Source organism: Dipodomys merriami, unplaced genomic scaffold (genome assembly GCF_024711535.1).
Source record: "Dipodomys merriami isolate MVZ:Mamm:240054 unplaced genomic scaffold, mDipMer1.0.p SCAF_10, whole genome shotgun sequence".
Taxonomy (NCBI): Eukaryota; Metazoa; Chordata; class Mammalia; order Rodentia; family Heteromyidae; genus Dipodomys; species Dipodomys merriami.
The window spans coordinates 35664419-35692301 of NW_027202271.1; the positions used below are offsets into that span (position 1 = coordinate 35664419).

General features: G+C 35.6%; 1 protein-coding gene across 10 annotated transcripts in view; it reads left to right on the plus strand.

The window, feature by feature from the left end:
• Nav3 (neuron navigator 3) overlaps positions 1-27883 on the plus strand; it is a 660839-nt gene that overhangs the window by 614067 nt on the left and 18889 nt on the right. For all 10 annotated transcript variants that reach the window (XM_069989107.1, XM_069989142.1, XM_069989115.1 and 7 more), the window contains 9 exons: positions 974-1085; positions 8752-8873; positions 10515-10687; positions 12624-12777; positions 14280-14454; positions 18175-18272; positions 21767-21862; positions 22269-22437; positions 23471-23706. In XM_069989107.1, coding sequence (XP_069845208.1) covers positions 974-1085; positions 8752-8873; positions 10515-10687; positions 12624-12777; positions 14280-14454; positions 18175-18272; positions 21767-21862; positions 22269-22437; positions 23471-23706 — 1335 coding nt within the window. The remainder of the gene's footprint in view (positions 1-973; positions 1086-8751; positions 8874-10514; positions 10688-12623; positions 12778-14279; positions 14455-18174; positions 18273-21766; positions 21863-22268; positions 22438-23470; positions 23707-27883) is intronic.

The window sequence follows — 27883 nt, forward strand, 5'->3', positions numbered from 1 at the left end:
ATTTTCTTGCAAATGTAGCTATTTTCTGAGGACTGTATATTGCGTGTTTCAATTTGATTATTTGAATTTTGAATTAGCATACATTACACATATAAGAGGTGTTTCATTGTCATAATACCATCTATGTGTGTGGCATGAACCGAGTTTGGGGCACAGTCACTTCCCTATGTATTCCTGTGTTGTTTCAGCTGGAGAAGCCTCGATCTCCACACTAGGAATCGTAGTAGATGAAAAACATCAGAAACTATCAGGACCCTTGTTCTGCTGGCAGAATTCTATATGATGGCACTTCACAGGAGTTGAGTTAGTAATATATATCAGGCTTTACATTGGAATACATAAAATGAGGTACCAAACAGTGTATAGTACTTTAGACAAAATCTAAAATCACCTATTAGACAAAAACTCAACATTTCTAGTTGACAGTAATTACAGTTCAATGCAATAGTAAAATATTGAAATTTATGTATCTGATGTCAACAGGTAATGTTAACAAGTTTTGGTACCTACACTGAGCCACTCTGTGAAAGAATTAAAGACTATTTGTTTGTACTGAGGCTTGAACTCAACATTTCATGCCTACCATACAGGTGCTTTACCATTTGAGCCACACATCTAGCTCTAGTTTTCTTATATTTTGGGTGTAGGATTTTATCTTTTTTTTCCAGGCCATACTTTCATCTGTAAATCTCTTAGGTATTCCTTCTGGGATGGGATTTAGGCATTATATGTGATTATAGATATGTACCTTTATCCCCAGCTATTTAGAACACCTTTATAAGACAATGACTAAGAACATTTAAAAAGTTCTTTTACTTTAGCCCCAAAAGTGGTGAATACAATTTAACAGGATCATCTAAGCATCCAAACCGTCTGCATGTGGGTACCAACCCACCCAATGGTCAAGTACAAACAAGCACGTTTTATTTTTTCCTCTCGATATTAAAGCTTCCAAACTTTGTTTATTCCATAGGAATCTGAGCTTATAGAACTACGAGAAACTATTGAAATGCTGAAGGCCCAGAACTCTGCTGCTCAGGCAGCCATCCAGGGAGCACTGAATGGTCCCGACCACCCTCCCAAAGGTATTGATTTAATTTGTTTAGTTAGAACAAAGCTGCATTTACAAAGAGGCAGAGCCTTTATAATGTGTAAAGTAGAATGCATGCGTTCAGAATTCCAAAGTTTCTAAATGGTAGCTTTCATTATCAAATAATGTTTAAGTCGACCCTAATGTATTCAACTCTGTGAATATGAGCATGTGCATGTATGTGTGTGTGTGCATGTACACAGACACACACAGGCACACACAGGCACACACAGGCACAGGCACAGGCACACACACACACACACACACACACCCACACCCACACCCCCCCCCACACACACACCTTTCTCTCAACCTGATCTGGGTAGAGGACAATGGGATGATTGTTAGAGCATATATATTGGACATATTTTATTGCATAATAAGCCCAGTCAGATCCATATAGAAAAATGAAATCATTAATCAGCTATTAAGTGGGATCAGTAAGAAGGTATATTTCCTACAGGTAATTTCAAATAATAAAACAATTAAAAATTGGCCCACTGGATTATTACCATGCTTCTGTGATTCTACACAATAAAAATGAAAATAGTGCTCCTTGTTACCATTCTTGCCCACTAAAGAAGTGCTCATTTTTTGTCATGTCATTGTTTCTTTACATACATCCTATTATGTACTCAGGCCCTCACTCTGAGCAAATAGTCTCTATTCTCTCCCAATTTGAAATGAGTTTCCTAAATCTTGCATTCTTACTGTCTCTCTCTTCCCATTTCCAGATTAATTCTGGGGGAAAAAATTGAAGCTTGCTGCTGATGGCTCACTCCTATAACCCTAGCTACTTAGGAGGCTGAGATGTGAGGGCCATGATTCAAAGCTAAAATCCACATTTGAAAGTAGGGGTGTGTCTCAAGTGTTTTTTTTTTTTTTTTTTTTTTTTTTGCTTTTAGCAAAAAAGCCATATGATAGCCTATGGCCCTGAGTTGAAGCTCCAGTACTGGTGAAATAATAATAGTAGTAGTAGTAGTGGTAGTAGTAGTAGTAGTATAAATAAAATTGAGTTGCTAATGGCCATGGTGAGCCCACAGCTTGTGTTCTCACCACTTCCTCAAACTATTCTTCCCAGCAGTCATTAATCAGATGATGCCATCTGTTAAAGGGTTTAAAGTGCTTGTGACAGACAGTAAAACAACTATTATACATACCCCATGTCCTTTGACAACTTTACCTCTGCTGTCATTCTTATTGCACCTCACTCCTTTCTAAATGAGTTTTAATAGATTTCATTAGACTGTATTCATGCATTCATGTCAAACACTTTGAGTATATTCACTACCATCTTTCCTTACCTGTCCTTTCTTCCTCTCCCTGGTCCCTCTAGTTTCCTCCCAAAAGACAATCCTTATTTAACAATTCAGGTGATTCTTTTTTTCTTTGCTTTTATGGTTTAGATGCCACATATGAGAGAGGACAAGCTGTATTTGTCTTTCTCATTCTGACTCATGTTGGTTAACATCATGATCTTTAATTCTATCCATTTTCTTGCAAATGATATCATTTCTTCTTCTTTGTGGTTGAGTAATAATCTGTTCTTCGTCCATTCTTTGATTAGGTGGCATCCAAACTGGTTTGGGTACATTTTTTGATATCCACTCACTCTTTTGTATCTATTTGTAGTTGGCAATCTTTTAAGCTCTCTTCTACTAATTCTGTACCTTACAAGTCTATATATCCTACCTAAAATGTAACAAAAGGTCATCTGATACTCTAGCTATAATGGGCACTGGTATGTTGATAACTGTCTAATCTGTGTCTCTAGACTCCATTGTACTCCTGAGAAACAGATTCTTCTTTCCAACTAACAGGACAAATCACTTGGACATCTTTGTTTGTCTCCTTGGCATTTCTATGCAAAAGAGAACCACTCTTGAAATGGGCATTTTTTTTTCTTCTCTCATATCGAATTCCCCATCAGTTCTCCTTACCTTGTAAATGACACAACCATCCTTCCATGTAGCCAGAAATCTAGATGTCAGTCATAACTACTTACATCTGATTGAATAAATCAACAAATTCTGTTGTTTACCCTTTGACTAGATCTGAATTTGTCACTTTTTCTCTAATCCTTTTGTCATCATCCCTCATTGTCCACTGACCATGAACACAGCTTCCATATAGTCTTTCTGTCTTTAATCTTTTCCTAGTTTGCCTCATTATTCACAGTCAGAGCAACAATCCAATACCAGTATTCGTATGGGTCTTCTGGGGCCTTGTATTAGAAAGGTAATTTCTCAACAGGCGATATGCATGTTTGCCAGCTCTATTCATTCAATAAATACTTAGTGAGTGATAATTATGAACCAAATGCTGGTATGGTTTTTGTTTTTTGTTTTTTTTACTTTACTTGCATTTCTTTCAGTTCACCCTAAGTTCTTAGTGCAATGTGTTTATTCCACTCAGAACATTCCATCCTGTGTTTAATTTAAAGACTTTCTGGAAAACTGTAGGACTTAATCTGAATAGGCCTTCATGAACCCCAAAGTGGATGATGTCCCTTGTAATATGCTTTTGGAAGCAGCTGTAAAACTTTGATTAAAAATAATATAAATGCATGATAATGTAAATCTGTGGTAGGACATTAAAAGGTGTGTGTGTGTGTGTGTGTGTGTGTGTGTGTGTGTGTGTGTGTGTGTGTGTGTGTGTGTATGTGTGTGTGTGTGTGTGTGTGCGTGCGCGCGTGCCTGTGCATGTGCTACTTCTGGGGCTTGAATGCCACAGCAATACTTTGGGCTTTTTGTTGCTTAATTGGCAATAACATTCTCACAGGCTTTCCTGCCTGGGCTGCTTTTGAACCACAATTCTCAGATCTCAGCTTCCTGAGTAGCTAGGATTACTGGTGTGAGCCACCAATGCCCAGCTTTAGGTCTTATTTTCATATCCCAGTGCAAGTGATGATCCATTTATCATCACTCTATAACAAGTTTGCCTGCGTTTTATAGAAACAATAACCTATCAAAAATATATACTTGAGCTTAAATTTTAGGGAAAAATATATAAAGTGAGCTATATTAAAGTTGAAAGTCAAAGTAGTTTTCTGTGGGCTCCTTCTGTTAAGAATTTAGCAACTTTCCATGTGGGGAAGTTAATTTATATGCGACATGGAAATTACTGCATATTTAAAGCTTATCTTAGAGCTATAATAAAGCAGCTTATGTTCTAAATCTTCATGTAGTAAATAGGTCCAGAAGGGATTTAGAAAGGCTTAATCCTTTCTTTAATACAGCACAAGCCACTGAAGTGAAACTTTCTAAAAGGATTCCTTTTATCTTAGGCAACAGGTAGCTTAGTATATCTACTGGAATTTTGAAAAAAGGAATTCCTTCACAAAATAATAATTTATACCTAGTCTGCCAATACTAAAAATATTGAAAATTTCCACCTTTTACATCTAGCAAAATACCTAGTTGTAAAGGGTTGACTGTATATAGTATACATAGACCATGTTTTTGAAATACTAAAATTACATAAATTTTAATAAAAATAAAATTCCATATATCATAGTGGCCACTAATATTACTTGGAGAACCAGACTAATTCATTATCTTTTTTATGGGTTATTTGGGTAATTAGGTAGCCTGAAATCATATTGATATTAGTTTTTGATACCTTTGACGTATTTATGTTAAATAAATTTTTGACATACAGTCTGAAATGATTCAAGCAATACTTATAATCAGGCCAAAGATGACAAACCATATACCAATTTATTATTTATTAATTTCCATCTATTTTATCTAAGTTATATGTTACTAACATCTGATTTATGACAAAAGTTTATAATGAAATAATGTCTTCACTTTCAGACATATTTCAACATCTGATACACACTTTGAGCTCTATCATATCTTAAATATCAAGTTAAAAACAAATGTTTCCAAGTGGCTCACAATTTATTATAGTAAAGGCAAAATACATGTTTACATATGTATTTATTTACACATCTATTTTAAACAACTATGACAAAGGTAATTGTTATGAGGCTTAAAGTTGAAGCTATGTAGATTCTTTTCTCCAAATAAAATACTGGATTTTTAAGTCATTACTTCTCTTTAGACACAAAAGAGTTTTGGATTTTTTTTTGAAAAGTACCAAGGGGGATAGGTCTGTGATTTCAGCCACAATGAAGGCACAGATAGGAGGATCATAGTCTAGGTTGGCCGCAGACACAAAGTACAAAAAGACCTTAGAAAATATAAAATAAAATATAAAAGGCATTGAAAATATTTACTTAAAAACAGGCCATGAACAATGTGGCTTAATTGGTAGAATACCTGTCAAAAATGTATGAGGTCCTGAGTAACACACACACACACACACACACACACACACACACACACACACACACTCACACACACACACAAATACAGTTCAACTATACATGTACATATATATGTAATTGCCATTATACTAATTTTAGCATTTGTAAGTGAACACAATTTTATTGAATGAACATCTAGAATAAATGTACTTCTGTCTGGGAATGTGGCTTAGTGGTAGAGTGCTTGCCTAGCATGCATGAAGTCCTGGATCTGATTCCTCAGCACCACATAAGCAGAAAAAGCCAGAAGTTGTGCTGTGGCTCAAGTGGTATGGTACTAGCCTTAAGGAAAAGCAGCTCTGGGACAGTGCCCTAAGACTAAAAAAAAAATGTATTTAATACCTATATCATTCACATACTGAATGTACGCCTTGGATAAAAGCAGTAAGAGTAAACAAAACAAACATCGAAAAGCTCTTTGTCCATCTAACTTTCCATCTAACGGGAGAGGAATGACTCTTGACTAAGATGGAAAGGAACAGGGCACCATAATAAAGACAGTACCAGGAAACCTGCTGGAGGTTGCATGGTGATTTAGAAACACTTCCATTTTAGCAATACTTAAGGGAAGTTTCAAAGAGTAATTATGAGGTCATACCGTAAGTGCTACAGGAAGAGCTTTCCAGGAGGGCCTCAAAGCACAGAGGAGATAGGTGTCATTGGCAAACTGATCTAAAGAGAAAAGTGAGCAATGGTGAAATAAGCAGAACATAGTTGAACAGATATGTACTGGGCAAATTACTGAGGAATTTGGACCATTGGTTTTTCACAATTGGATTTTTCTATGCTTATTAAAATTAGAATCCATTAAAAAGTTTTAAGAAAAGGAGTGATGGTGATTTCTTTTTCCTTCTGAAAAGATTTCCCTAGCTCCTGTTTATAAAAACAGTTGGAAGATGAGTAATTTAGATCGCGTTGCTCGCTACATGTAATGTTCTTTGACTGGAGCTGGGGGATCAGGGATGCAGAGGAGAGGAGATAGAAAATGAATGAGTGAGCAAATACATATCTGAAAATTACACTTTTCTAGCAGGTATCTCATTATTCAAATGGTTGATATTCATTTGTAATCATTATTTACTTGGTCTATAATGCCCCAGTACTCAAGTCCTTATTAGCAGTAGAAAAGTATTGTAAGGGGAAGGTAAAATGCATCTCCTTTGTTCCATAATATTATTAAAACTATTATGCTCCTAGTCTTTCCTGGCAAATGAAGTTATAGTTAAAGGTAACTCAGGCCTCCAAAGTACACTTTTGACTATAATTATGATAATTTACCTGGCTTTTAAGTTCTGTGCCTTTAATAAAATGTCAAATATAATTTATTAACTGTACATATCATAAAATCTCCAGAACTCTTACAGTTTATACATTTGTCCTATTGGTGAAAAATAGGAAGGAAAAGCCATCAGTTGCTCTAGTAAGTTTAGAAAAATTACAAGCACTGTAGGAGCGATTAAAACATGAATTAAAACTTATATTCTTACATTATTTATTCATATGACATATACATATATATATATATATATTAGAAAATTAAGGGATAGGAGCCTCCTTTATTGTGTAATCTAAACAGTAAACATCAATACCTTGATTGAGGGTTTTGGAGATTGGTTATCTTTCTTGCACATAAAACCAATAAATGTTCTCATTATTTTTAAAAAATTAGTTTAAGAAATAAAACTGCATATTCTGAAATTTACTGTTCTTTATGAAGTATATTGGAATGACCATTAATGGAAAAATTAAGTTATGGGTATATGAGTGTGAGAACAAATATATATGTATATATTTATCTCCACTTATATATATATATATCATGTGTTTTATACATACATACATATTACATAGTCACATATAAACTAATATAAAGTAACCACTTATAGTTATTTTTCTAAATTGGTCAACTCAAAGGCTTGTGTTCATACTATTATTTCTGTGGAAATCTTAAGAAATATGTATACTAATCTTTTGACATCTTACAAGTTTCCCTGAGATTTGTTTTGGGGAGGAAGGCTTGGCTAATTCTCAAACATACCAATCAAACATATTAATTGGAATATCTTAAAAGCAAATTTGGCCTTATAAATGTTCTTAGTATCTTACTAATAGTTATCAGTTTAATTTTAATAGATATAGCTTATGAATTACTTATATAGAAAAATGAATGCCTTTAAAATTCATTCAATATAAAATGCTACAATTTTTCAAGTATTCCCTGTATCTTAAGAAACAATGTATGGGGCTGGGAAGGTGGTTCAGTGGTAGAGCGCTTGCCTTGCATGCATGAGGCCCTGGCTTCGATTCCCCAGCACCACATAAGCAAAAAGAAAAAAACAAGCCGGAAGTGGCACTGTGGCTCAAGTGGTAGAGTGCTAGCGTTGAGCTGAAGAGCTGAAGGACAGCGCCCAGGCTCAGAGTTCAGGCCCCACAACTGGACGCCCCCCCCCAAAAGAAACAATGTATGCTGTTTAGCAGCATAACACAGCTGTATTATATGGTAGTACAATAGATATTAGAACTGGTTGGCCTCTGAGGTTGGTTTCATATTTTCAACTATGTAGCCTGTGAAAAGTGTTTTAGAAGCTAAACTCATTCGTCTGATTTAATTTAAGAGTAAAATCAGGTACTGTAGAGGCATACTAAGCATTATTATTGTTGTTCCTAGCCTAAGTCAAGGACAGGGAGTGAGGCATGTTAGAAGAATTACACTTCATTAAATTTATTCTCTGTTTAATTTACAAAGAGCCTACCTCAGCTCTCTTGAGCATCCGCCCTCGCCACTTCTTTGACCTTGGTCAAATTACATAACTTCTTTATACTTCAGTGTCCTCTGCTCTGACATGATATGAGTTTCATAATTTGTATTGGCTACAAGGTGGTACAATTCACTGAAATGGAAAGTTATATATTTGGCTTTGATAACTCATCAAAGCACAAATATTAAAAGGACAGAATTAACTTACATTCTATTATATTTTCCCATGGAACTAATCATTCAGAATAAATCATTTTGGAAGTACATTTTGGCCCAGGTATTCAGTAGAAAGCACCAGCATAACATTTCATTCTTGGATAAAATTCAGAACTCATTAAGCCTCCAGTGTTAGGCATTCATATGAGATTCCCATTGAATCTTATCATAGAAAACTGCTCACTAAAGCAAATGTGGTCGTACTGTATTAAACTCGTAAGATGGAAACTATCCCAAATAATCTTATAAAGTCTTGTTGAACTTTATTGGAGAACTTCCTCTCCGAAAGCATCAAAGACATGTTTGTCCAGATTGCAACTCACAGAATGTGACCCTCTCTATTATTATTGCCAGATCTCCGCATCAGAAGACAACATTCCTCAGAAAGTGTGTCTAGTATCAACAGTGCCACAAGCCATTCCAGCATTGGCAGTGGTAATGATGCCGATTCCAAGAAAAAGAAAAAGAAAAATTGGGTAAGCCTTTATTACTTATCTAATTCAGTGCTTCATTACGGTGTGATGACTTAGATATTGTTCTTGTTCTTGAGACTTCAGAGATCTATAGTGGTTTACAAAGTGTATTCAAAGAACTGGTGTGCTTATCACCAAGATTAGGCTCTCATAGTGCTGAAAAGCATACATGTTGGAGTTGTTAGGATGGAGACAAAGAAGTATAGGATTATGAAGATGGTGGTGGTGGTGGTGATGATGGTTTTGTGGTAATGATGTATGGTAGTGGTGCCGGTGGTGGCAGTGGTGATGATGATGATGATGATGATGATGGTGATGGTGATGGTGATGATGGTGATGGTGATGAGAGTGGTAGCGGTGGTGATAATGGTGATGGTTGTGGTTGTAATAATGATGGTGGTAGTGGTGATGTGGAGGAATGGAGTATTGGATTGGATAAAAGTACACAGGAGTTCTTGGAAGTCATTCGTCACCATGGAGTCCACCGGACTCCAAGTTCCATCCCATACAAAATCATCTACATTAGTGTTTCTATGTTATTTTTCACTTAAGAGAACCCAATAGAAATACAGAAAAGAATTGCCACAGAATTGCACCTTAAGTTTGCAAGGCATGTGTTTTGGCATAACTTATGGTATTATTAAACAATTACTTAGAACAATTGAAGAGAACAAGCTGACACTGCAGAAAGTTTAAGCACGTTGAAGTAAAGGATTTCCTTTGTTTCTACCACAAAAAGGTAGATGTGTAGTGAATGCAATTCTTGAAATCTAAAGCAAAACTATCAGGATTTACCTGGAGTACTTTCTGTAAATAATGAAAAATATATATCTTTTTTGTTTTGAAAAAATGTTTATGCAGGTTTTATTTTAAAATACTGATCCGCCTTCATTCCCTTGATTTGTAATTCCACACTCTTTCATGTTTCTGCAAGGTGAACTGTAGAGGAAGTGAGGTGAATATAACCGGTGGACAATTTGGCATGCATCTATACAAAAATCCCTCCCTTGGCATGAATGCTATTCATTTTGGCAGTAGGCTTTTATACCTCTTAAAAACAGATTACCTTGTATGTCTTTTCTTTGTGTCTTTTCCATTTTAATCTCAAATTTTAAAGGAAAGCAAAACCTCTTTCTGAATAGAGCTGTAGGGGACACCAATTCTGGTTTTCAATAGTCTGGGATTTGAAAATTTGAATAGAAAGCCACAATTAATGAAGTGGTAGGTGAATTTGATTCATTTTGCTTTTTAAGTTTGTACTGTCAGCAGGATATGACTTGATTGTAGCACTAAAGTGGCCATTTAAAACAAATTGCCTTGAAGAGAGAAAGCACTGGGAGTGGAGATCTCTTCAAGGTACTTAGTTTTAAATGAGTGCTCTGACAGCCGTGCCCTTGACCTTGCACTATTTTAAATCCTTCCATGTTTGCGCTGAGCTGGATTAATACAAAGATAAAGGGAAAACACTGAATGCAGTATCATTTGATTATTTTTTTTAGAGATACTGTGCTGCATTTGTTAATACTCTGCTTATTTATACTGACCCCAGGCAGTGGCTAGGATGGCACCTGCTAACTAACGCCCCTAAGCCAAAGTCCTCCAAGGACAAATAGACAAGGAAGGTAATTTCTGTCCTTCTTTCAGCTGAGAAGCTCTTTCAAACAAGCTTTCGGAAAGAAAAAGTCCACCAAGCCTCCTTCCTCTCACTCGGACATCGAAGAGCTTACTGATTCCTCCCTTCCAGCCTCCCCAAAACTGACCCATAATGTTGGAGACTGTGGCTCAGGATCCATGAAGCCATCTCAGTCTGCCTCTGCGTAAGTGTCTTTCTGAAGGCTGTCCACCTGTTTATGAAACACAACCTCAGGCCAAGCCCCATGTATATATTCAAAAAGGGACCAAGTGCCACCTGCCTGACTGCAGTCTCAGATCTGAACATCTCCAGAGTTTTCTGGGAATGGTAGAGAAAATTTACTTCATGCTTTGTTTTTTTTTTTGAACATTAAAATACAAATGCTTCTTGATCCTACTCTTCACTTCTCTAATTATTGTACTGCTTTTTTTCACTGGAATTATCCATCTATCTGTCTGACTGTGCACACATGCAGGTCATCCCTTGTCTGGCCACCAAAGAAAAGGCAAAATGGCCCTGTCATCTACAAGCATAGATCTCGGTAACATGGTTTGATGCATACGAGAGCTGTCAAGATTGGAATGCTAACCTAGGAGTATTTGCTTCTGTTTTCTCTAAAACCACATGCATGCATTCCACCCACAAATACCTCTCTCTGTGTTTTCAATTAAAACTTAGTTTCTTAAAAAAAATCAATCTGCAATCTGTTTGTCTTTCATTGTATTGGATATTGGATAATCTAACATAGTATTTCCATATTAGCTCACTTTGTGTTGGTGTGTGTGTGTGTTTACCTGTGCATGTATGTGTGCCTGCTGATACTAGGGCTTGAACTCAGGGCTTAGGCCCTGCCCCTTAGCTTTTTCTCTTTTTTGCTCAAGGCTGGTGCTCTAACATTTGTGCCATCTTGGGCCATGATGAGAAGATTCTGTTTTATTCACTATTTAAACTCTGATTTTCTTATGCACCCAAGACAATGACAGCTATAGAATATGGATTCAACAGGACCTTTATGCTGTGGCTACTGAATTTTACATCTTCCATAATTATGAGAGAAGAGTGTGTCATGGCATATTATAATCAACAATCTGAGTCCAAATACTATTTTAAATGATAATAATGTAAAATTAATATAAACAGATTCCTTTGCCTGATTTTCTACAAAGCTGTACACAAAATACAAGTGTATGACGTATATGACCTTCACACAGCTCTCCGCTAGCCTGCCTGTGGGGGCAGCTAAGGCATAGACTTTAGTCTGTGCTTTAGCTTCACGTGTTGTGATCTCCTAAATCTGCTGAGCCCATGGGAAGATTATATAACACTCATCCATTATTTAAATGTTTCAAGCTAATCTCTTTAATTTATTTTTGACAATAGTTATGTTGGATTTTCATTACTAAATGTTAGTGTGAGGCAAATAAGGTTATGGTATGTACACTTTTTTATCAACATTGTGAGATACAATAACTTGGCTTTTTAAAAGGAAAAATTTGCTGGGCACTTGTAGCTCATGCCTGTAATCCTACCTATTCAAGAGGCTGAGAGCTAAGGATTATGGTTCAAAGCCAGCTCAGACAGGAAAATCCAGGTAACTCAATTAACCACCAAAAAATACCCAGAAATGAGGCTATGGCTCAAGTGGTAGAGCACCAACCTTCAGCAACAAAGCTGAAGGACAGCACCTACATCCTTAATTCAAGCTTCATAATTGTACAATAAGAGGGGAGGTGGGGTAGGGAGAGGGAATATTTCACAAGTTGCCAAGAATATAGAATGAAATACAGTTATACTATGACTCCTCTGTTCTGTATGTAATCACAGCAATCACAGAATTTTAAGGATCACTTAGCATTGCGTAACAGTACATTGTTTTGTAAACTTCAGAAAATAAGAAGAAAAGATCAAAAAGGACATTTAGTCTGCAGTTTTGGACTTGTCTTTGCATTACTATTGCTGGAACTCGCTCCTTTTTCTAGGTCTTGCCAACAGCCTGTGATTTTTGGATGCTATTACAGTTCAGCCCTTAAAAGAGGGATTTCTTTTACTAATCTTTTGACTCTCCCCCTTCTCCCACCACCGACACCACTGACTTTTGTGTTGTTGTTTTTTTCCTTTAGGATCTGTGAATGCACAGAGGCTGAGGCAGAGATAATTCTGCAGCTTAAGAGCGAGCTCAGAGAAAAAGAATTAAAACTAACAGATATTCGGCTGGAGGCCCTCAGCTCTGCCCACCATCTTGATCAGATCCGGGAAGCCATGAACAGGATGCAGGTCTGTGCTGAATTCAGCATGTTTTGAGAAGGAAATGGAAAAATTATAATTCTGGAGGGTGATTTTTTTCCTTCCTCTTGTCTGGCTTTCCCTACAATCAAGTTCACTCTTAAAGCCATTGTGGAATTGTCCTCTGTGTCTACAGTTTTTACAACTCAGTTTTTAGTACTAAATGGAGAATTTTCTGAATTCTAGTTTGGCAGTGAGAAAGCAAACTAGGCAGTTCTATTCAAGGATCATTAAGGATACTTGTACTAGTGATTAGATTCTGGCTGAAAGCCATGTTTTACAGAAATGACTACAATTTTTGATTCTTCACTCTTCTATAAGTTACCTTTATATTAGCATTGTTCTAGAAAGTTATTCTTTTGAAATCTGACTTTCAAAAATACCTTTACCTACTTTACATTGAAAAACAAAAATAATGAGGGGACTACATGCTTCAAAAGAAGCATTCTGAATATAAAAGTAAAAGTGATTTAGAAGGCCAACTGTAAAAGTAAAGCTTCTGTATCTTTTGGATGCATCTCAAAGCTAAATTCAGAAGTAGTGAGTGCTTAGAGTAAATTCTTATTTTATTATTGTAAATCAATAATCCCCACTACCACAGACAATAGAAATAAGAAAATACTCATTTGCTGAGCAGATTCATCTGCTACTGTATAGATTCACAAATAGGCTTATGTTGTTTTTATGAGCTTAGTACTTTATTTTTAAAAAAAAAAGCCCTTTTTCCATTTATTAGCTAGTATGCTGAAATAACTATAAATCACCTTGTTTGTATTATTTCTATTTCTCTATTTTTCTGGTCTCCCTGAATTCAGGGAAGTAAGGTAGCATTATTTGCCTACAAGATTCTAATACCACTTTTAAAATAAGTGTGAGGAACTATCAAATTATATTATTCTTTCGGTGTTTTATTTGTTTCTGTGCCAATGATTTCAGCCTCACAGTCACACTTGGCTTTTTCAGTTAAGGCCAGCACTGTACCCTAGAGCCACACCTCCACTTCCAGCTTTTGAATGGTTGATGGGAGACAAGTCTCTTAGACTGTCCTGCCCAAACTGGCTTTGAACTGTGATCCTCAAATCTTGGCCTTCTGAATAGCTAGAATTACAGATGTGAGCCACCAGGACCTGGCTATATTATTGTCAATTCAAATGAGACTAAGTCCTGAAAAACTTGTATGAAATATGATATTTTTAAACAATAGGAATGAGAATACAGCTTAGTGTAGAGTTCATACCTAACATGTGTGAGACCTTAGGTTCAGTTCCTAGCACCCCAAATAGTTAACAACAACAATAACAATATGGTGTCTATTGTATGAACCCAGGTGTATGTACCTGTAAGAGTCAGCAAAAGCTAACTTTTCTTCTGTACAAGAAAATGCTGTTTTTATCATTTGTATTTATTTAACCTATTACCATATACTTTAACAAACTACCCGCCTCCCCTACAAACCTCGGTGCCCTTTCTTCTGTTTTCTGTCTTTGTAACAGAATGAAATAGAAATACTAAAGGCTGAAAATGATCGGTTGAAGGCTGAAACTGGTAACATTGCTAAGCCTGCTCGGCCACCATCAGAATCCTCAAGCACTGCGTCTTCCTCTTCTTCCCGGCAGTCCCTGGGGCTTTCCCTCAACAACTTGAACATCACAGAGTCTGTTACCTCAGGTGAGTTAGTGCAGATACCTGCCCAACCCACAGTTGGTCTACAGCTCAGCAGGGATGGGCACATTTAGAATCTGGAGATCATTGCCCTTCAGAATGTTAACATGCATGCTCAAAAATAGCCTATTTTTATCTTCAAACATTTTTCTACTTGTAATTTTATAAGAATATTCTCTGTGAAATATTGAATCTTAGAGGTACAGTTTTCATACTATGTTTAAAAATTTTTTCTTGCACTTTGGGAGGACAGCATCCTTGAATATTCTTGGAGATGATTAATACTCCCAGAATATAATAACTCCATGGCAGTTAATAGAGTTTTCAGTGTACAAAGCCATTTCTGAATTCAGCTAGATGGGCCTTCTCGCTGTTGCCTAGGGAAAACACAATGTTGCTGTGTCACCCTGCCTGCAGCTTTATTAAATTTTCCGCAAACAAAAGAAAATGCTAGGTTGTTATTGTGCACAGCAGGACTAATGGTAGAAGAAGGGTAGAGTTTGGATTCAATTTCTTGCAGAATCACATGATACTGTTTCATCTTGATATATAATGAGCCATTCACTTATCAAGTAGAACTGTTCCTATGACATTGAATCATTTGATATACGTAGAGTTTAGTAGGAAATGTTTACATGAAGATCTGTGGTAATTACAAAGTCCAACCACCAGATGACGCTTGGAAACCAGTAATATTGATGTTCCTTGGCAACTAGACTTCACTGTGGACCCTGGAGATTCTGCTGCTTGTCTTAAACCATTCAAATGTAGACAAATCAAGAGGAGGAAGAAGATATTTTTTTAAAAATGATGCGGTTATTGATTACATTTTCATAAATCACATATCTTCAAAAAATCTAGAATCTTTTCAAATTCTTTTGTGGCTATTGCTATAGCTATAACTAATATATTATAAAAATATAAAAATTGCATAAATATATACACTCACTTTTAGCATATATATTTAAAGGATAATAAAGGATAATTAGAGCTTCTTGTAATTCAGAAAAATAATGTTTATACATAAGACCATAACTTGTGTTCTACAAAATCTCCAGAGTATACTTTCCTCATGATTTTCCTCTCATGGAGATTATTCTTACACAGATTTTTCTACCAACTTACTGAGAACAAGGAAGAACCAGAGTTAGTCAGGATGTGATCTTCTTACCCTCTAAAGGATATTTCTGAATAAATATACAGAGAAAAGAAATAATTATTTGAATAGCACAATCTACTAGGCATAGAACATGAGGTGTTTTACAAAGCTATTGCTTATGCTTTCTGTAGCTGTACAAAATGGGGCTGCTTAAGGGCCCCACTTTGTATATGCGGAAACCAGAGCCTAGGAAAGTGATTGTACAGATTGTTTCCAAAGCATGCAACTAATGAGTGGAAAAATTAATATGTAGAGTCACATCTGGATGGGTCTACTACCAGGACTTTTCCCTATCATATTAATTCTGCTGTAGCTCATCTGTACAAAGGCCAAGGACAATCATTTACTGGTAACATTACCTCACTGTTCTCAGGGGTAAATATACACTTGATGCTTCATTTTCTTTAAAAAGTGAATATGACATGAGATATATCACATGTTTCCAGGCAAAGCTGAGCAGATACAGAAATAAGCTCTGAGGTTAAATACCTATCCATGGATTATTTCAACATCATTTTATACCACCCTGCCCTCCTCCTGATTTTAAACTCCTGCTCCCCCAAACATCTGTTAGTTCCTGGAATGCTTCCAGCTCATAATCAGCGCACTTGGACTTATGACTGTCTGCTGAACCTCTTTCCTTGACTCTTCACATGACTAGCAGTTATCAGTCTTCTAGATTTCTCCCACACATAACTCTCCAAGGACACTTTCCAGGATTATCATCTATCTAGAGCTCTCTTCCCTTGGTAATTATTCCCTGTTTCATTGAAGGGTACTTGACATGTTCTGTAATTACCTTGTGGAAAAGAGCAAAAATTACTTAGTTTCAGAGGAGCAAAAAATTTCTTTTATACTTTGATCTTTGTTCCCAATGCCCAGACACTTTCTGATACTCAGCACTGGCTGAATATTTCTGAGCATTTGAGGCAAGTACTAAAAAGAGAGTTTAATAAAAAATAAAAATAAAAAAGATGTTTAGATAAGAGCAGCCAAGGATGAACTGCTCTGGACTTCTGAAATTAAGAACAAGTTAATTAGAATAATCCTTAATAGTATTTTTTACATTGAAATGGTATTTATCTATCTGTATGGGATAGTAACTTATCAGAATTCAATACATTTAAACAACATATAATCATCAATTTGAGATAATAAGCTTTTTGCATCACTTCAAATAAATATTCTTTTTTTTGTATTTTGGGAATTGCATACTCTTCTAGTCATTCTGAAATATGTCATATATTATTTTAATCTGCTAAAGAAGATTCAGAAATAGTATCTCCACAGAATTTTAGGAAAGGTGAAAAAGGCACAAGTTGGAAAGATGTTAATTTGAGAACATTTCAGTAGAGGAAATTATCTTCTGTGGTTTATAAGTTTCCAGTGAAAGGGCTGGGGTATTACTCAACCCCCAACATGGCACCAAAAAACAACAATAGCACCTTAAAATTTCTAAAGAAAATGTGTATATCATGTACATATAAAATGTACATATAACTGTAGATCTATATTATACACATACCTATACTGTAACTCTAAAAGTTGTATTTGTTAGGTCTTATGGTTTTTATTCCTCCTCCTTTAAAAAATTACATAGGCTTAATTATTAACATCATTGGAACCATCCATTTTTCAGTAGCCATCTTATTAAATTGTCATTCTTATGATGTTACAGTCACAAGGCTTGTCTCTATAAAATTATCATCAGAGCTTGTCACCAGGCACAGGAGCTCTAGGGCACATAACTAAGTTTCCCTTATCCACAGAGCACTATCTTCATATTAAGAACGGCTGGGTAAGAGCATCATTGTTGAAGGAAACCATACATTTGGGATAACTTACAATGAGTTTTTCAAATTGGAACATTAATCTGGTATAATGCATTTAAAATTTTAATCTTTATTATCATTTAAAGCATGGTATTTTAAAGGTTAACGAGCTTTATCATGCTTCTGTAATTTTTAGGTGATTACTAGAAGCAGTATTTTGATTTTGAAACTATTACCATAAAGTATACAGTAGAGTAAGAATTAATATGCCTCTAAGGATGATTAATGCTATAGTGAAAATTCAATAACGGTACCTAATAATGAGTGATATAAGGTAAGTGGTATAAAAGCTGCACATGTGCCCAATGCTTGAAAACAATTGTAGTTGACAGTCAATCTCTGCACCTGTGCATTCATAAATTACATGGGTATTGTGCTTGGATATTTTGGTTTGGTTAGAAAAATTGGATTGCTTTTCAGTTTTAATGGTGACTGAATATTACTCATGCATTATTCACATTATTGAGACTTGTCTATAATAGTGGGGGAAAATACATTTCCTCATTCAAAAGCAATGGCCCAACTTGAGCAACGATCTTTAGAATCAGAAATAAATTCTTACATTGAAACTTTAATTCATCTTTTTGAAAGCTGTGGTTTTTCAAGCCATTTAGGCTAGAATGCAAAACAGATTCCATTGAACAAATATAAAACTATAGGGAAGAAACCAGGGACTGGAAACAAATTTCAGCTAATCGTACTCTGTTGTGTTTGTGTTTCTTTAAATTTTGGTAGATATTTTGCTTGATGATGCTGGTGATGCAACTGGACATAAGGATGGCCGCAGTGTGAAAATTATAGTCTCTATCAGCAAGGGCTATGGTCGAGCAAAGGTATACCTTTAAATTCTACATTACTAAAAAGTCTGAAATCCTGAGTTGGATGCCTTTCTTCTACTAAATATTCTGTTGGAGGTGTTTGCTTTCGAATTAACTCATTATGTTACACAAAGTATGTAAACAGTGACCATGAGAAATGGCATTACCATACATGTCGAATTGTATCTGAAGTGTATCACATCTTCATGCTCTGAAACCAATATTAAGCAGAACGTTTTTCCTTGACATAAACATCTAATTTCCCATCTTATTTATGCCTGTCATCTGTAGACTCTAGGTAGTGTTTGTGATATGTCAGTAGGGTTGCCAATCATTTTGGACACAGACTATAAGGTTCAAAAATATTGTTGAGAAAGTGGGGCTATGACCCAAATGGTAGAGCACCAGCCTTGAGCAAAAGAAGCTAAGGGAGAATGCCTAGGCACTAAGTTCAAGCCCAAAGTCTAGCACAAAAAATATGTTGTTGACCTCAGAAAGATATACATATTCCACCAAACTTATTAGAACATATTACATTGAAGCTGCTTGTCCATATAGATTTTTTAACCAAGCTCCTCTCTGATTAGGCAAGTCTTTCTTAAAACTTTTTTATTGTAAAAATACTGTATAAAGGGCTTACAGGTACACGAGTAAGGTAATGTTTCCTATTGAGTATTGTCCCCCCTCTTTTGTTTTTCCCCCACTACCCCTTCCCTCCCCACCTCCCCAAAGTTATAAAGTTCATTTTCAACACAGTATCTTGTGTATTTCATTGTTACAATGGGTCGTCCTGTATCCTTATTTCAGCATTTTGTTATTTCCCTTCCCCTTCCCAAATTAGAAAAATGTATATACAAGATGCAGGGCACCGGAATCAAACACAGTGACAACAGGGGAAGAACATACAAAAGAAACAAAAACACATAATACATTGAAAATAGCAGAGACAAAGGAAAAAACATCTTGTGTCCCTATCTTAGGGTTCATTTCACTTAGCATCATCTTATATGGTCATATGTACATAGCTTTTGACCTTTTCTGATTGTCTGGTAAAATTATCCTGAACGTATACTAGTTATTGCAAATAAGGGAAACCATGGGACCTATATTTCTTTTGGCCTGGCTTACTTCACTTAATATAATTTTTTCCAAGTCTTTCCATTTCCTAACAAATGGGGCAATGTCATTCTTACTGATGGAGGCATAGAATTCCACAGTGGAATTCTGTGTGTGTGTGTGTGTGTGTGTGTGTGTGTGTGTGTGTGTGTGTGTGTGTGTGTGTGTGTGTGTGTGTGTGTGTGTGTCACATTTTCTTGATCCATTCATCTACTGAGGGGCATCTGGGTTGGTTCCATATCTTAGCTATGGTGATAATGCTGCAATAAACATAGATGTGCTGGTATAGCTTTACTATGGCCTTGTTTGTAATCATTTGGTTAAATGTAATTAGGCAGGTCATTTAAGATTTTCATTTTAAATCTTGTTTTCAATTTGGCAACATCACTTGATACTCATTCTTAAAGCTAATATGACACTTTAAGTTGAATGCCTAGTGACTAGCCAAGAAGCATATTTGGAAATAATCTAAATATTTGTATCAACCCACAAGAGAAAAAAAATCATTTAGAATTTTAAAGTAATTGAAGTAGTTAAGTTTCCACAGTGAGATACCACCTGTGAATTTTCGCATTGAGCAAATGTACCAAGGAATCCAACACCATAGGTTTTCTGCTTGAGCTGCATATTTGCCCGTTTTTCCCCAGGTGGGTCTTTATGTCTAATAGTCTCACTGAAATCCAGCTAACTGATTTAAAAGCAGCTGTTTCAAACATTGTGTAAGTATCAATGTTAGCTATATTATGAATATACTGGAAAATAAATTTTCCTGCCTAGAATAATTCTAAAAGCCAATATTTTGGAAGGTTTATATATTTATTTTTCAGATAAAGCTTCTTAGACCAGTTGTTTAAGGGTGTTAGGTCTGTCATCACAAGATACCAGATAAAAGGATGGTTCCATAACAAAAATATGTTTGCTTTTGTTTCTAGCAGTTAGCAACTCCAAGGTCAAGGTTCTGGCCAATTTAGTTGCTAGTGAGGGCTGTTGCCTTGCATTCCAGATGGCTTCTTGGTCCAGTCTCAGCTGGTCTGACCTTAGTGTCTGTGGGAAGGGAAGAGTAGGGCTACCCCAATGTAACTCATCTCATCATGAGCTCATTGCTCATTGGTGCTAAGCTAATACTAATTACCTGATTAGCTCCAAATACATACTGGGGCTAAAGGTTTTTGCATGTGGGATTTCGTGGTGACACAGACATTTTAATGTCTATAGAAATAGTGACAAAGCAACACAGTCATTCAGCTGTTGGTTTCTCAACTTTTCTGACTTAGATTACATTGCAAGGATGTTGACTGTTGTTAACTTACAGGGTTAAATATTGCAGGTGAAGAAATGGAAGTTTTAGAGCAGTTCAGTGATTTTTCTTAAGGCCACGTTTCTTATTTAGATGATAGATATGTGTTATGAAATCCATGCCTCTAACCCTTCACTCTAGATTACTCTATCACCCATTAATGTCACTTACTGGGTGACTAGAACCAGAATTATAACACATTAACTAATTATATCTACTCATGTCGTAATTAGTAGTCTATGTAATTGTTTCTAGGCAACATAAAAGCGATGCTAATTAAATTGGAATTCCTGAATTGTCTACATACCTTCTAGATCTAGAAATTGCTCAAAACCCCATCCAACAACAATATAGATTTGAGATTAATATTTGTAATTTGCCAATATACCTAGTTGGATTAAAGAAGTTCTGTCAGTTTTTGCAAGTAGTAGATTTTCTGATAAATTCCATGTTGGACTTGTTTTGTAAATGTGTAAATGCCATTATACCACAGATAATTATTTTTAATTTATTTTTACATTTTTCATTATTATAAATTGTACAAAGTGAATAATTATTTTTCAAGCTAAATTAGATTTTTAGATAAAAATCCCAAGTTACAGACTTTTTAAACATAAGAACATTAAATAATAAAATGAAGTTCTAGGATTCGTATAGTGATATTCACACATCTCACTATTTCCCTCCCACCACACTGCTTTCCTAAGGATGTGCTCACTATGTCAAAATACAAAGCAGTACTCTCTGACACTTTTCAATTTCCCTTCTTCTGGAAAGGTCTTGAATCAGTGTTCCTTGACAAACCATTTCATTTCATCTCTCTCTTGCTTGTTGTTGTTGATATTGCCATTATTTATTTAGTTCATTGACTAGTTTGCTGGACTACGCTTCTTTGTATATGGACCACTATATTAATATAGATATTGATATATATGTGTTTATATATTTGTTATCATATATCTGATACTATTGAATCAATGGACTTGATGAATTCTTTGAGCTAAATCACCACCTCCATTAATATGTTTCAGCAGAAAATACATTAATAGCATAAAGATACATGGCTTGATTCTATCTTTATTTTGTTCTCATTAAGGACCAGAAGTCTCAGTCATATTTGATAGGATCCATTGGTGTTAGTGGCAAAACCAAATGGGATGTCTTAGATGGAGTAATTAGACGTCTTTTTAAGGTAAGTTGACTTTAATAGGATAGATAGCCAACTCATGACTATAATCCTAGTAACTCAAGAAGCTGAGATCTAAGGATCTCGTTTCAAAACCAGCCCAGAGAGACAAATCTGAGAGACTCTTCTCAATAATTAACCAGTCAAATGTTGGAAGTAGAGGTATGGCTCAAATGGTAGCATGCCAACTATGAGAAAAAAAATGAACAACAACAACAACAATAATAGTTGCATAGATACTTCTGCTTCTCTATTTCAAGTAGAAAAGCTTTCTCTCATAATATTGCTCAATGTTAACATTTGTTATGTTACTCATATATACATTTTATCAACCGGCTTTATAGCTCCATTACTCTCTGTTTTGCAAATTAATAGAACTTCACTTTCAATTTTTGTGTGTGTGCCATTTTAGGAATATGTGTTCCGAATTGATACATCCTCTAGTCTTGGTCTGAGCTCTGACTGTATTGCTAGCTACTGTATAGGAGACTTAATTAGATCTCATAACCTAGAAGTGCCTGAACTGCTGCCTTGTGGATATCTAGTGGGGGATAATGACGTCATCACTGTGAACCTAAAAGGTAAAATCTAAAGCTCCCTATTAGCTTCTTATTTAGTTCCTCTCCTTTTTGCTTTCTACCTTCCTTACTTGCTTCCTTTCTTCCTTCTTTTCTTTCGGTCTCCATTCAGAGTTTCTGATTTACACTATTCATTCAACTTTGTTCTCCACTTTGATGAAATAGCCATGCTTTTCTTTGAAACTTGACATCCTATTAGAAAAATGTAAAATGCAACACAATTACCCTTTTTTCTATTTAGTTGTGAGATGTGAAACTTAGAATACCATTCTGAAGGTGTGCCAAGTCATAGGGAGAAATACAATTTAGGGAACTTGGGTTTCTAGATTTTTCTTTCAATAAGTGGGGGATTCAAAAGTATTAATGTGTATTGTGAAATGATATATTCCTCTCTATGTCTTGGATTTAAAAATATGTGTTCTCAAAAATATTCATTGGGCATAGAGAATGGAACTTGGGAATTGGGATGCTAATCCTTGCTTTCTTTGCTTTGGATGATGTGACTAATTACAGGCTTAATGTCAACCTGAAATTTACCATAGCTGTTTGCTTGTTGATGTTCAAGAATCAAAATGAATCTATATGAACTATGGGTTAATAGAAGGATTCATCAATATTTGATTTTATGATTAACGTGATTGAGTTAGGAACATGAGATACTGTTGCTTCCCCTCATAATTCTTTGCCAAACATCATAGTTTTTAGTCTTCAAAATCTTAAGTGTTTGTACAGCTGGGATATGTAATGAGAGAAGGAAGGTAATAAAGAGAAGGGAAAATGAGTTAGGGAAAAACAAAGAAATACACATACAGGTACCTGTATAATTATAAACTTCACTTAGGTGTTTAGCCTATACTTATACGGATATATCTTGTTTCTCAAAATGACCATACATTTGTGGGTTAGAAATAGCAAGATAATTATTTTACAATAACAGCATTCCTATGTATATAAGATTGTTGATTGACAATGTTTTTTTAAAATTGTAGCTTGTATAAAACAACAAAGATGTTATTTGGGTTTTTTTCTCCTTCAGGGGTAGAAGAAAACAGTTTGGACAGTTTCGTTTTTGATACACTTATTCCTAAGCCAATTACCCAAAGGTACTTTAACTTGTTGATGGAGCATCACAGAATTATACTCTCAGGACCAAGTGGTACTGGAAAGACCTATTTAGCAAACAAACTTGCTGAATATGTAATAACCAAATCTGGGAGGAAAAAGACAGAAGATGCAATTGCCACTTTCAATGTGGATCACAAGTCAAGTAAGGTAAGTCACAAAATGCTGAGAGTTACTGTTATGTACCCATACATTTCTAAAGCTGGCCAATTTTAGGTTTATGTGAGGCTTCCATGTTATACCTAGAAAGATAACAGAAAACTGAACAATATTTTATTTCATCTACAACTAATGTCTATGTGCAATACCAATCAGACTGAATATTCTCACCTAGAATATTGGCTATAAAACCTATCCAATACTTTCATCCATGCTGAGTAAAATTAAAAATCCTGGATATAGGAAGTAGTGGAGGGCTGATATTTCCTTATATTAGCTTACTAGCTAAAATGTGAATGCTACTTACAATGCTCATTGGATACTGCAAATATTATAAGCAACAGCTTAATGGAATCCTAAAACAACATGATCATGAGTTAAACTGACCCAGTCATTTGTCTGTGATGAGTTACTTGAGATGAGCTGCCTAAGGGAGGAAAGGTTGATTTTGGCCCACAGTTTGAAAGATTCTTGTCCAAGCTTAACTGAATCCATTGCTATGGATCTTGGTGACACAAAGCATCATGGTGAGGGAGTACATGACAGAGCAAAGCTGCACACATCATGACAGCCAAAAAGCAGAGAGAAAATGAACTTTACAACTTTGCTGGGGGGAGTAGAGGGAGGAGCTGGGAAGGTGGGAAGGTAAGGGATGGTAGGGGAAAAACCAAAGGAGGTGGTAACAATGCTCGATAGGAAATGGACTCATTGCCTTGCTCAAGTAACTGTAACCCCTCTGTACAGTATGTTTACAATAAAAATATATTTTTTAAAAAAGAGAAGTGGTTGCAGACAGGATATACCCTTCAAAGACATGCTCCAAATGATACATTTTTTTCAAACAAACCCTACCTCCTAATAGCCAGTTCAATAAGAACTTACCCAGGGATTAATCCACTGAGGAGTTTAGCACTTCTCAAAGCCCATCCATGAGGTAGTTACTAAGCTATAGCACAGAACATTAGTTAAATTTGTTTTCTACAAACTGTAATTGATGAGGGCATGGTTAGTACTTTCCTGTTGATGAAAAGTTATCTGTCCACAGAGGAAAAGGATAATAAATGTTGTTAACTAGATGTTTTTTTCTTTAAGTCTTTAAGACTAAGCTATTGCAGCATCAAGGGCCCATTATTGCACATTCATTTTATTTTCTTATCTACAGAATGGAGAAAAAAGTAGGATGAGGTAGGCCCAGATAAGTGTGTGTGTGTGTGTGTGTGTGTGTGTGTGTGTGTGTGTGTGTGTGTGTGTGTGTGTGTGTGTGAGTGTGTGTATGGAGATGAAGGAGAGACAGGCAAACAGAGGTAAAGCATCAAAAGTAGATATTGCTGTATAGTTTATTTAGTTACTAATCATAGCTCTTGCTCCTAATGAAACTTTCTTGCACAAGCACATGCAGATACATGCACGCACTTTTGTTCAAAATTGTCTTATAGATCTCCTCAAAGGTTCAATGACACTCATAGAACATAAGGTAATATCTTAACAGTGAAGTAAGTGCAGTCCATGGGTTGCAAATATTGCTTTGGAATTCAGCACTAATCAAACTGAGTTTCAAACACTCATTGCCATGAAGGAGGGTCCTAGACCTGTGGTAGGAAGAACACTTGGCTCTTCTCTAAGCTGAAGGCAGAAGTGCACAATTGTTTCCTTGTTGTATTGCCTCCTGTGATCCTGTCTCCTTATAGCTTTACACAGAAGCCTTCTAACAACTCTCTAGCTTTCTTTTCAGCCAAAGAAGATGAAAGGATTTTGAGATCTCTTACACATCCTTTGTCTTCTCTTTGGCTTTTCCTCAATACTGATATATACATCTTTTGATTTTTTTAAACAATTGTGAGAAAATAAGTAAATAGATGTGTTAAAGGAGTCCAAAATTTTTGATAAAGGTAGAAATCACTTGATATCAAGGTTTGAATTAATTTCAAGCTTCATTTGATAGATTTTGACACAGTGAAATAAAACAGGTGATTTCTACTAATAAAATACACATTAAAAACTATCATCTATTCTTTCAATTTTCATTCATATAAAGAGTTTGCACTTAAGAAAGACTGTTAATGAGCTTCTGTCCTTTGAAATATTTCTGTTAAATATTTTGAATACTTTCATTTTTAGCTTTTTCAGAAAAAAAATGTATACTATTATTAGATCAGTTTGGTTGATGTTGCAAAATGATGCTAACGTAAAGCATTGCCAAGAGTGTTTGAATGGAACGAACAGTGCTAGGAAACAGCGATAGGAAGAATGAATCATGTGGCATTTATCACAAGAAGGCACAAAACACCAAGTGTTTATTGTTCCTTTCTCCTTATTAGATATGAATGAGCTGTCAATAATGCTGGATACAGAGAATGTGGCCGTTTTATTTTTTTCCCCTAAGTTAACAGAAGATTCTCAGGGTTTTTTTTCCCCTAGGTGGGTGTGGGTGTAAGTGAGGATGATATTAAAAAAAAAGAGAAAAAAGAGTGACAAGTTGAGATTGTGTTAGAGGTGGCTGCTCACCCTGCAGAAAAACTGAAATAAAATACTAATCAGGCATGAAATAATAAATCATTTCCCTAGTAATACAGAGCTATGTAATGGCTAATATGTTTCATGCTGTGCTATGGAACTCACGGAAGAGATGTAGGCTCCATTCCCGAGAAAGCTTGCTGATTAAAATCCAAACAATAAAAAAAAACAACTTTTCATAATTTTGGTCCCTTTGAATTTTACATTCTGTTCCTTTTCATACACTTCACACACTCACTCAAGATGCCAGCTGGAATATTTTGATGGAGAGCAATGCCCATGAGCAATTATACTTTGTGACATTTGATAGAACAGACCCAGGAGGATAGAGATGGATTTTATAAAGAATATGTGGCCAGCTGAAGCCACTTGGAATAGTAAGGAGGAAGGATCAGTTAGACTTGGCAGATTCATTTTTAGTATGTCTAGAGTCACAATCTGAGAAAATGTGATCTACAGTGTTTATATTACAGTGGTGCTTTGTGTGTACTTTGAAGGTTATAGATATGGGATTCACCTCATTGCCATTGTCCCATCCGGTACATTGTGACATTGTGTGTGTGTGTGTGTGTGTGTGTTCTTTATCACTCTGTATAGATGTGAAACATTTTAATGCCATGTGTTAAGTACAGGAATCTCAGATTCAAATCAGAGTAAAGATTATAAAGGCACTCAAGGGGAGTCTAGATAAAACCTATAAGTGATATGATAACAAAGTTCTTGTGTCTCTTTGTACATCTGATGCATCCATAGCTTTCATTAGATTCCCAAGGATCTACTACCTCTCTCTAGAGGAAAGAGAACAACATGACACTCTCTTTACTGGCTCAATTTGTCCAAACTCATCCAGAGACTGCCTAATTACCAGTCATCGTCTCTGCTCTTCCCAGCTTGTTTACAAGCAGCATGTTGCTGCAGTTGATTTCTTTTCATAGAAATTCTTCTGGTTTTCCTAATTATTACTCCTTATTTACTCCCTCCTTGTTTAGTAAGTTTTTCTAAATCTCCTTTCGTGAGTGATCTTTCTTCAGATACCATGAATGAAAATATAGTCCAACATTCTATTTTCTCTCACTCCTGTTCTCCTCTGGATGATTTTTTTCAGGGTTTCAAAAATATGACTGTTTCAGCTATGAAAAAGGCATCAGAAGTCTGTCCCTATCCTTTCCTATTCATCCTTATCTTGATCACCTTCCCACCCATTTGGACATCTACAGGTGTTTCTCACTTTTTTTTTTTTCATGATTTCCTTGAATTGGCTTTCATTCATTTGCAAACTTTACCCATTCTCATTTTTGAAAATAAGAGTATATTTGTATATTTTAAAATACTATCCCATTATACTACTCTAATGTTTTTCTATTGCTTTCTGCACCCAAGCAAAAACTGTTCCTTGTTATGTAGCACTGTTCCTTGTTCAGATCCATAGTGTCTCTTGGATTAAGCAGTTTCAGTATTTTTCCTTGGCTGGTCTATCCCTTTCCTTTGCAGTATATTTGCTGTACATTTAAATGACAATTTTATCTTGGTAATATCCTAGAATATTCAGTTTTTCTACCTTGCCAACTGGAAAAGTCCATTGATCTCATCCATCATTTAAGCTTGTGAAATAAATCCCTTTCCATTTTATGTAACTCTCGACTTTCATAAAACT